The 12,352-nt window shown below is 38.6% G+C and overlaps 1 protein-coding gene across 1 annotated transcript; it reads right to left on the bottom strand.

Annotated features, from left to right (window-relative positions):
- Positions 1–3,448: 3,448 nt before the first annotated feature.
- On the bottom strand, positions 3,449–4,695 carry LOC125821531 (uncharacterized). Its single transcript, XM_049500952.1, has 2 exons — positions 4,549–4,695; positions 3,449–4,207 (listed from the first exon to the last, which is right to left on the bottom strand). Exons 1-2 carry the CDS (start codon positions 4,693–4,695, stop codon positions 3,449–3,451), a joined length of 906 nt encoding a protein of 301 aa, XP_049356909.1.
- Between the last annotated feature and the right edge of the window lie 7,657 nt (positions 4,696–12,352).

Here is a 12,352-nt window from a genome sequence, read left to right as displayed (position 1 = left end):
GAGGAAACATCAACTCCATCATAAGACATAATCAATGCAACACAAGGAAGTAGGAGCTATATCCACAACCCATTATGCACAAAACTCATCATTCCACATAATCATAGGAGGAATTACCTTCTCCAACTAAAATAAGCTTAACACAACATTATGGAGCCAATATGCCATTTCATCAAAAGTATAGTAAAACATGTTCATCAAATCATCTCACGAAGTCAAATATGCAATCATCATACTAAAATGTACAACAACATGAAGAACATAAAATTCATGAAAACTCATTTTATTCTAAACATGAATTCTCACAAGAACATGCATATCATAAAGAAATCCTATTGAACACAGATAGCACACATGACTCCTAAAACACCAAACTCAAGAGAACTACTTACCTCAAGCTTGGATAGGAGTAGAAGGAAAAATATGAGGATAACGGGACTTCATATCGGCTTCGGCCTCCCATGTACCTCAATTAAATGATTCTTCCATAAAACTTTCACGGAAGCTATTTCCTTATTTCCCAACCGTTTAACTTGCCGGTCTAAGATCTCTACCGGAATCTCTTCATACGAAAGACTCTTATCAACTCCCAAACCTTCTAAAGGAATGATGGATACCGGATCACCAATGCACTTCTTAAGCATGGAAACATGAAATACCGGGTGAATTGGAGCCAACTCATTCGGCAAGTCTAACTCATAGGCCACTTTCCCAATACACTTCAAAATTTTATAGGGACCCACATACCGGGGACTAAGTTTCCCCTTCTTGCTAAACCTCATCACACCTTTCATAGGTGAGATTTTCAAGTAGACCCAATTATTGACTTCAAATTATAGGTCCCTCCTTCTAACATCCACATAAGACTTTTGCTGACTTTGGGCTGTCCTTAACCTCTCTCTAACGAGTCAGACTTTTTCAATAGCCTCACAAACTAGTTCGGGACCAAGTAGAGCAATCTCACCTACTTCAAACCAACCAACCGGAGATCTACACCTCCTACCATACAATGCTTCAAAAAGAGCCATGACAATACTTGAGTGGTAGCTATTATTATAGGCAAACTCTATCAATGGAAGATAGTCATCCCAATTACCCTTGAAGTCAATAACACATGTCCTCAACATATCTTCTAAGGTTTGGATGGTACGTTCCGCTTGACCATCGGTTTGGGGATGAAAAGTCGTGCTAAGCTTGAACTTAGTACCAAGCCCTTTTTGGAATACCTTCTAAAAGTGTGAAGTAAATTGAGTACCTCGATCCAAAATGATAGATAAAGGAACTCCATGCAACTTCACTACCTCTTTGATGTACAATTTGGCATAGTCTTCCGCCAAAAAGGAAACCTTGACGGGAATAAAATGGGCGGATTTTGTTATTCTATCCACAATGACCCAAATAGAATCATGTTGCCTTCGGGTACGAGGAAAACCCACAACAAAGTCCATATGCACATGGGAGTATCTATATCTTAGGACAAACCTCTCGGTCTTAGGTGTTCAACCTTAACTTGTTGACAATTCGGACGTTTGACTACAAAACCCGCTATATCCTTCTTCATACCATTCCACCAATAGACTTTTCGTAGGTCACGGTACATCTTGGTGGCTCCCGAATGAATAGAATACCGCAAACCATGAGCTTCATCTAAAATTTGCTCTCTTAAGCCATCAACATCCAGAACACATAATCGACCTTGGTACCTAAGAACCCCATCTCCCCCTTAGGAGAAAGCCTCAATGGACTTGTTGAGTACCGACTCTTTCAATTTAGCTAGAATAGGATCAAGGTGTTGCTTTGCCTTAACATCCATTACAAAGGACGATTTGGAACCATTATGGACCGTGACACCAGCCTTGGTGGAATCCACTAGTTGGACACCTAACCGGGCCAGCCTATGAACATCACGAACTAACTCCTTCTTTTCATCTTCTACATGGGCCACACTACCCATGGACAATAGACTTAGGGCATCCACAACTACATTGGCTTTGCCAGGGTGGTAAAGGACACTCATGTCATAATCCTTCAAAAGTTCTAACCACTTTGTTTGTCGGAGGTTCAAGTCTTTTTGGCTAAACACATATTAGAGACACTTGTGGTCAGTGAACACATCAGCATGCACCCCATATAGATAATGTCTCAATATTTTCAAAGCAAATACCACCGCCACCAATTCAAGATCACGAGTCGGATAGTTCTTCTCATGTATCTTGAGTTGCCTTGAAGCATAGGCAATTACTTTCCCATGTTGCATAAGGACACATCCTAAATCCATTCTAGATGCTTCACAATATACAACAAAACCATCGGTACCCTCCGACAAGGTCAACACCAGAGCGGAGGTAAGCCTATTCTTCAATTCTTGGAAGCTCTTCTCACAAGCTTCCGACCACACAAATTTAGCCTTCTTTTGAGTTAAGGTCATCAAAGAAGAAGCAATAGAGGAGAAACCCTCAACAAATCTCCTATAGTAGCCGGCCAAACCCAAAAAACTTCTAATATCGGTTGGTGATAGTGGTCCAGGCCAACTCTTGACCGAGTCCGTCTTCTTTGGATCTACCTCTATACTCTTGTTTGACACAATGTGACCTAGAAATGCCACAGACCTTAGCCAAAACTCGCATTTACTAAACATTACGAATAATTGATGATCCTTGAGTACTTGTAACACAACTCTCAAATGGTCCATATGGTCACTCTCACTTCTAGAATAGATCAAGATATCGTCGATAAACACAATGACGAACATGTCGAGATATTGCTGGAAACCCCTATTCATAAGGTCCATAAATCCCGTCGGGGCATTAGTTAGGCCAAATGACATAACAAGGAACTCATAGTGCACATACCTAGTTCAGAAAGCCGTCTTGGGAATGGCAACCCCTCTCACTCTTAGTTGGTGATATCCCGAACGAAGGTCAATTTGGGAAAAGTATCTAGCCCCTTGAAGTTGATCAAACAAGTCATCAATCTTAGGAAGTGGGTACTTGTTCTTAATGGTCACCTTGTTCAATTGCCAATAATCAATACATATTCTAAGAGTTCCATCCTTCTTCTAAACAAACAATACCAAAGCACCCTATGGAGAGATGCTTGGTTGAATAAAACCCTTGTCAAGCAAATCTTTTAGTTGCTTTTCCATTATATAAGGAGGAATAGAGATAGGTTGCATATCCGGGATAAGGTCAATACCAAAATTTATTTCCCGTTCGGGAGGAATATCGGGTAAATCATCGGGAAAAACTTTCGGAAACTCATTCACTACCGTAAGGGACTCTAGAAGAGGGGTTTCAGATTCAACATCCTTCACCCTAACAAGATGGTAAATGCACCCTTTGGAGATCATTTTCCTAGCTTTAAGACAAGAAACAATTTGACCTCTAGGCATAGATTTTCCACCATTCCACTCTAAAATAGGTTTATTCGGAAATTGGAATTTAACCACCTAAGTTCTACAATCAATTGAAGCATAAAAATCATGCAACCAATCCATACCAAGAATTACGTCGAAATCTAACATGTCAAGTTCTACCAAGTCAACAAAAGTAACTCTATGGGACAAGGAAATGGGACACCTTTTATACACCCTCTTAGCCACCACAGAGTCACAAACTGGGCTAGAAACCAAAAAAGGTTCTAATAATTCTTTCGGATGAACATCAAACCTCATCGCCACAAAGGGCGTCACAAAAGATAGAGTGGCACCTGGGTCCAATAATGCATAAACATCAATAAGAAAAACTTGCAATGTACCGGTAACCAGATTCGGGGAGCTAACTTGGTCACCTCTAGCTTGAAGAGCATAAAAGTAGTTTTTCTTGGGAGCATCAGAATTTGAACCACTTGGAGCAGTTTGTTTATTTTCCCTCCCCTTGGTCGTACGTGTTGGGCAATCTTTCAATTGGTGGCAACTCTTACCACAACCATAGCACACACCCATGCCGACAAGACATTTACCATCATGTTTTTTGCCACACTTGGCACAAGTAGGCCTCTTCATGGAAGATCCACCACTATTGCGTCCTTGAGGCTTAGGGTTAGACACCCTACCTTTGTTTCCCCTTAGAGCATTAGAGGAGCTTTGATTGGAGAACTTCCCCTTGAACCTTGGTCTACCTTGACCTTCGAATTTACCTTTGGAAGAATTTCCATCATTGGTCCTTGCCCTCTTCACTTCCCTATTCTTCTTCTTAAGCCTTAACCCCTAAAGTTGTTGAGCATAAACCATAAGACGTGATATGTCCATGTTGTCATGAAGTATTGTCGCACGACATTTTTCTTCAATTGAGTCGGACACCCCCGTCAAGAATCTACTCATTTCATCCCTCGGATTCGACACTAGAGAAAGAGCATACTTAGACAATTAAGTGAACTTGAGGGAGTACTCTTGCACACTCATGCCTCCTTGACGAAGATTGATGAATTCTTGAACTTTAGGCTATTTCAATTCCTGATGAAAATACCTAGCAAGAAATGCGGTTTTGAACACTTCCCATTGGGACCCGCTCCAACCGGCCTATTCGCCTTCCATTAAGTGTACCAAACTTGAGTAACACCTTTCAATTGATAAGCAGCCAATTCCGCTTTCTCCACCAAACTCACTCCCATAATATCAAGTATCTTGAGAACCTCTTCCATAAACTCATAAGGATCCTCTCTCACTTTGGAGCCATGGAACTCCGGAGGATTCATCCTAGAAAAATCTCAAACCCTAGAAGCTGCCGAATTTAGATTTGGATTAGTCGGAGCAACAACTGTCCTAGTAGCTTGGGCCGTCATGGCTTGAGCTTGAGTTTTCATTGCTGGAGTGGTTACGACTTGAGTCAATATGTAGAGAGCCGCCCTTATTTCCACATTTGTCATAGCCCCGTCATCCATAGGAACTTGAGTACCTTGGGGAGGAACTCCCTCATTCGCGTTCTCCTCTTTCATCCATCTTGCATTCGCCCTTCTTGTATTCATAGCCTATAAACACAAGAGAAGGTTAGGAAAATGAATTCATAGAGTTAAAACTCTAAAGCACGACTAAGGAGTAATGAATGAAGTGAACTTTCCTAAACGTCGTATAGCCTCTCATTCATAAGTGTGACACGCTTCACACTCATGAACAAGACTCTACTAGACGTGGTTTATGAGACATCAACGTAAAAATCAATCCCAAAACCTTATGCTCTGATACCAAGTTAGTCACGACCCAGGGGTACCCCCTAGATGCAACACGGCGTACTTGACTCTCATACAAGCCCTTAGCATATCATACACATAGGAAATGAAAATGACGCGAAGTTTAAATTTTTACAATCGAAGTCTTTTTATTAAAAATCAAAAGCGAAGTCTAGACATTGTCTCATAGCCATCTACTACAATAGAATTTCAATAGGGTCACAACCCTTTTTCAATCAAAAGTCTCAACCTAGAACAATAGGAAAGTAACTAGAAGAGAATGACATCTTGTCCTCGAACCATAAGGACTCACCACAAGTCTTGGAGATAATTAATCCAAGCCTTAGTCAAGAAAGAAAAAACTTCAATGCCCGGAACCTACACTTTGGAGAAAATGTAAAAGAAACAGGGATTATCACAAATATATACTAAGTATGGAAGCCGTGCAATAAAACCGTAAACATGCTAAAAAGGACAATTTAATTGAAAAGTATGCATTTACTAAGTTTGAGAATCACCAGACATCTTTAATTTAAAACACAAGTCATAGCATGTTCATCATATAAATCCTCATAACATAGTAAATCCATTACGTTAGTAACCCTAAGGTATACCTGTGCAATGTATGGTTGGTATCCTATAATACCAACCATTCTAAGTACCCCTTTGAGCCCACCTTAGTCATACATATAATCCTTAGATCTCATCATAGTCAATAGTCATAGATAAGGAAATAGTCGTGTACATTAACTTGAACATAAGGAAGTCATCCATAGCAACAATTCATTCAACATACATGCATACATTCATACATTTTCATAACATTAGAAACCACCCCATAACCCCTTGCAAAGTCTACTTGTGCAATGTAAAAGTGAAGTCTCATACACCCACTCCTACTAAGCAAAGCTCATTAAGAAGTCATAGGTATAGTTCGTGTCATATTCATAATCTTGTCATGTAGGGAAGATAGCCTTAACCGATATAGACCATGTGAGCTACATGGAATCCGGTGTCATGTAACCCCACACCGAAATAAGGTGTCCTACTTGCCTAAGGTAGAACTAAATGTATTAGCTTTTAGGTGGATCCACTAGCTAAAGACCTATGTGGGCACATAGTTAAGCGATATGGAGATATCTTCTAGAAACCCGGCCTAATATATTGACGGGAGAACTTCCATCTCATGAGGTTACCTTTTAGAAACCCGGCCTATTGTATTGACGGGAGGGCCTCTATCTCATTGTTCATATACACTCGGTGCTAAACATTATTTCCCTAATTATACATAATTACTCTTGAATTCCATTTACATGTGTGAAGCGATATCTTACCCTTCATTCAAGACAACTCATAAAATATCTCATGGATTCAATTAGGTGAGAATGGACTTTCAATCATCAATATGTGAGTAAACCTTTCACATTATGTTCATAATGTTTCATGAGAATAGACTTTCAATCAACACAACCACATGATCATATCCTAGACAATTCATACATAGTCATGTGTAAGGGTAAGGGGAGAATGATCTTTCGGCAATACCACAATTTACACAATAGTCATAGGATCTTTACTTTCTAAGTGAATCATAAGTTCATACACAATTTTCATCAACATGTACAGACCCTCATAATTTACCCTTCAAGGGTCATTAATCAAGTCTCAGAATCACACCTAGAAATACTACAATAGGCATGAATGACAACATGATCTCAATAACTAACATACCATAGACATAATTCATAGTATTCATCTTGCATCAATACACCCATCACAATTCATGAAATTGGGTCACGGGGGAATTCATGGGTCCATGGGGAATTTTATCATAAAACCACCAATAAACAACAATTCAATCATAATAATAGACAATTAACTCATTGAAATCGTTTTTAGGAAGAACCCATGACATAGATTGAAAACCCTAGGTTTTGAAGAATCTACTAATTTGTAATTGAGAGTTTTAGGGCTTCATGGAAGAATGCTTTCCATGAATCAAGATCCCCATACCTTGATTGAAGATTTCCCCACGAATTGGAGTTGAGAAGATGAGTTCTTGAGCCCTAGCCTTCAAGTTCTTGTTCTTCTTCAATGGAGGATTTTTAGTGAGAGAAATATTGGAGAGGAGATGGGTCTTCTTTTAATTCTTTTAAAAGTGACTTAATTGGAGGAATTTCAAGTCTAAAAAGGTTATATACTTATTGAGAAAAGAGTAGAATAAAGTGGTTTTAATTTTGGAAGAAAACTTGAGACCCTTTAAGTTACAACTTAAATTTTCCCTTCTTTCACGACTTGGCTCGCCCAATGCACCCCCTTAGCTCGCCAAGGGCACTAGGCGACACGCCTAATAGACCCTTGGCTTGCCTAATTTTCCAGAATTCTCCATCATGGAGCATTTCCAATGGGCGAGAGGAAGGTCTTTTGGGTGATGCACCAAGTGGGTTGGTGAGCCTCGACCTAGCTCACATATAATCCCAGTAGCTAGGTCTAGGGGAGTCTGCCCACTAGGAGAGGAGAGTCCATTTGGCTAATCGCCAAGGTACTTGGGCGATGCTACTACCCATCTCCGAATGGACCAAAGTAATAATCATTTTCTTCCATGTTTCTTAGGTGATTTAGGCCCTTGCCTTCTCTCTAAACTCTTACCCCATTCATTTTAGCTCTAGGTAAGTCTACCCAATGCCGGAGTGTTTCATAAATTAAAGGATAATGATTGTCAGATTATGACACACGTTCACTAAATTTCAGGAGAGAGCATTTGTAAAAATGTTGTTTCATCAGTGGCAACAATTTTTAATTGTGATTATATTTTTTTTAATTGAATCTACAACTTCAACATATTGAAAAGGTCATCAGTCTAGACCTATACATATGCTAGTGTTTTCTGACAGATGCACAACTACAAGGTCGGGATGTATATGATTTTAAGATTTTATTGACTTGGTTGTACTTTGACAAATGTGTTGATGATTTATATTGATTGGTGATTGTGTTGCTCAGTTTTTTATGATTTGACATTCTTGTTAAGACTGTTAAAGGAGATATGTTAAAAGAGGGTACAAACTCAATATGTGTATATATATATATATATATATATATATATATATATATATATGAGGGTGTTGCTAGACATTTTGTTTATATTCATTACACATGTTGTGTATAAAAGTTAAGAGCTACCATTAAGGGGTTGTTATGCACAAAGATTAATAACTTTGGGGTTGTTTGGTATGAGGGATAAAAATAAATAGTGATGAGATAAGAAAATAGTGATGGGATAATTTTTTTGTGTGTTGCTTGGTTGCCATGTTGTCATAACTTATCCCACCATTTATACCATATTGATGAGATAAGTTATTCCATATACATGGTGGGATAAGTTATAACTGGATAGCCAATCTCAAGATAACTAATCCTGCGATAACTTGTTCCCAACCAAATGACCCCTTAGAGATTAGTAATGCATGAATTAGTAGTGCATGAATTAGCAGAGCTGAAGACATGATTTTCATAAAGGGGGTTCAAGAAAAACACTAAGCATACAAATAAAATCTACAAATAAATGGGTCGAATCGAATATGAACGGATCGGATAAAAAATACTTAATTTAGAGCACATATATCTAAAGACTTAAATAGATCAAACATAATGTAGAATGTAAACATGAGGAGAGTCTTGAAGTTTCAAGAATGAAATTGGAAATGACAAATATATATATATATATATATATTAATTTTCATTCAAATAAATCAGTAAAAATCATCACATCATAGAATGTATAACAAAACATAGTGAAGCCTATTTAAATATAATTTTACAATTGAAAATGAAACTACCTACATTATTACAATTGTACTGTACGAGGTTTCTTATGTGCCGTGAACTCATAGCACATTTGACGCTCAAAACTAAGAATTAGTGTGAGGAATCAATTTTTTTATGTGGGTGGATATGATGTTTTCTTTGGTGTTGAACATGTACAACACTTGAATTCAAAAGATAGAAAAAAAGAAGGAAAATAGAGCTGAAGTCAACACCACGGAGCCTAAACGGGGCGTGGTCCCGTTGACGAGCCATCTGATGGCTCGTGGAAGAGAGGTAATGATTGTTGTGGATTCCTAAGTTTAGATTGAAGTCCAAAAAACCCCCAGATGGGTTGTGGTTGAGGTGAAGAGTCGTCCAATTGCTCGTAGAAGAGAGGCAGTGAAGTCAGTAGCAACCCAAGTGAAGGCGCAACTCCACGGAGCACTAAACAGGTTGTGGTGCTTAAGACATGCCATCTAGTTGGTGAAGACTAGAAGTGAAGGAAGACCCACACTGTCTATGTGTGGGATCAAGAAGGGCTTGACGAGCCGTTACCCTGCCCGTAAGGTGTCGCGACAGTGCAGTCCTACTTCGAGTATGACTTATTTTTAAAGACTATTTTAAGTACTTAAGGTTTATATTTGAATATTAATTTTTATCATTCATTACATCGAGACATTCGGAGCGCGGAGAAACGACAGTTTCTATTTTTGAACACTTTGCTTGGTTGATTACTTTGGATCAAAACTTCGTGTTCGTGATTGCGTATTAATAATCAAGAATCTTTTCTTTTTCTATTATTGTAAGTCTCTTATCATGCTTTTAATAATGTCTTCTTTTGATTTTCTTGACATAATGAGCGGCTAAATACCACAACTTGGGTTGTGGGAACCATGACTAAAACTTAACTACGGATTCAAATACGAGTAACGTTAAGTTGTTAATCGCATATGTTGAGTCGAATTTCATAATGACTGCTTTCTAATGAGTGCACACATTAGAAATTGCATGTATTTATTACTTGTTCGAGAGAAAAGTGGTAATTAGGAAAAGTTAGAATCAAACTTCATTAACTTGTTTTGAAGATTTGAGATCGAGAGAAGATAACCCTCTTAACAAGTATACAAGGGTAAACTTTAAAGCACTCTAAGACCGAGAGAAAATAGTGAAAGTCATCTAATAGGGTGAAAAACACTTACATGTATCTAACTTTCTAGGAACATATAATATTAACAATGAATAGTTATTCGTATGGAATTCGAGAGTGAACTAAAGGTAGAAGAGAACACAATCCTAGTCTCATTAAATCAACTATTGAAATCTTGAAACTGTTGTTGCTCTTGTTGATTGTTGATCTGAACTGAAAGTTGGTTACTTAAGCACAAACAACCCAACTTTAACTTTCCGTAATTTATTTTCTTTTGAAAATATCAACCGAAATTGAATAAAAGCACGAGTAAGGTTATTTTTATAGTAAATTTCCTTTGGGATCGACCTCAACTCCAGTTGAGTTCTATAATTGACTTCGACCGTTTATACTTCTTAATTGAGGTGTAAGTTTGGACGTATCAAATTTGGGCGCCGCTACTGGGGAATTTCGGTTCAGAAATACTTTACTAGCTATCACTTCGGTTGTAGTTGTATTTCATAATTTTACTTCTTGGTTCTTGTTTGTGTCATTTACAGGTGAGTTCTCTAGTGCATGCCAAACACCAGAAGTAAGGTAGCACCTTTGATTCCTTACAACCCCATGTTGAGTAAAACTATAAGGAAAATGGTGAATGCATAGGAACTAGATGCCTAGAGGCAGAGATTGAGACAAGATGTTGAGGCCCATGCTAGAGGTTCTCACAACAATGCTAATGATCCAAACAGGGTGGTGGAAGAAAATGAAGGGATATAAGAGATAGCCCATTATCAACACCACCCACTAGATCCAAGGGGTCAAGTCCAACAACCGACACGTATGGTGGTTTGAAGAAGATGACCTTGAGTTAGATGGAACTGGACCCACCAGAGCCATAGTACTGCCAATGCTACCTCTATGAGTAAATTTCACCATAACTAGCACCATGATCCAACTTCTGAACTTTAAAGATTTTGTGGTGATTTGCAAGTCAGCGGAGATTCTGGGAGTCAGTCAAACTGCTATGAGGCTGAGGTTGTTTCCTTTGTCCCTAACTGGGGAAGCAACAAACTGGCTGAATGATTTTCCACACGACTTAATCAGAACTTGGGCAGAGCTAAGGGAAGCTTTCATGGAGAGGTTTTTCCCCGAAGCAAAAAAGCTGCAAATGAAGGATGATATAGGTTCTCATAAGAAGCTACTAGGTTAAGCAATGCTTGACACATGGTGGAAGTTTTTCCAAAAGCTAAAGAAGTTCCCGAATCATGGCCAGGTATTTTAGAGGTCATTAAATTTTGTGACTAAACCTGTTGTACATGTAGTATGTGGTGGATCAGGCATCATAAAACCATTCTCTGAGATTGTGGTTGTCATGAATGAAGTATCAAAGAACACTTGGGCCTGGCACACAAGAGATGGAGAGGTTGGAGACCTTGGGTTCACCTTTGAAATCTCTACTGAGTAAAGAAAGAGAGAGAAAGAATGGGGACAAGACATGGACCACTTTAAAACCAAGATGGACCTCATCACGAAACATCTCACTACTGGGCAAGAAAAGGTAAATATAGTGGGTGCAGCTAACAGGTATAAAGTACATGAAGTTGATTTTGATGAAGAGGCCAAGTACTTAAACAATAAAGGGGTTTCCAAAATTTATAACTTGGGCAACCAAGGTTATAGTTCTGGAAATCAAGGTAGGAACTATTAGAGAGATGGTCAGTATGACATAATAGGGAATCGTGAACAAGGCAACTGGAAAACAATGAGGGTTATAAAAATGAGCACATTGGTGTGTATGTACCTCTAGGTAAAATAGATCAAGAAGATAGTGGCTCCAGCGGGTCCGAGCTAGAAGACATATTAGCGAAGGTCCTTCGAAGAGTTGAATCCATAGATGTGGGGGTCAAAGAGCTAAGAAATGATTTCTCCACTATAAAGTCAACTTGTAGACTCACATTCAACATCTATTAAGAAGTTGGAGCAGCAGATGGGGCAACTGTCAGCCTCATTAAACTAGAGAAATAATGGAACACTACCTAGTGATACCATTCAAAACCCAAAGAAAGATAGGGATTGCATTGCGATCACTACAAAAAGTGGTAAATCACTTCTAGAACCTAAACCTTCAAGCATTGAGCAGAACGAGAGCATAAAAAGAAATGAGGAAACATAAGTAGATGCATAAGTTGTGGATGACTCAAAGGTATTTAGATGGGTAGAGAAGTCATCAAGAGCGAAAAACTCTATAGTAGA

Source organism: Solanum verrucosum, unplaced genomic scaffold, assembly GCF_900185275.1.
Source record: "Solanum verrucosum unplaced genomic scaffold, falcon-dt-bn FXZP01000305.1, whole genome shotgun sequence".
NCBI classification, from domain to species: Eukaryota; Viridiplantae; Streptophyta; class Magnoliopsida; order Solanales; family Solanaceae; genus Solanum; species Solanum verrucosum.
This window is presented reverse-complemented; position numbering and strand designations above follow the sequence as displayed.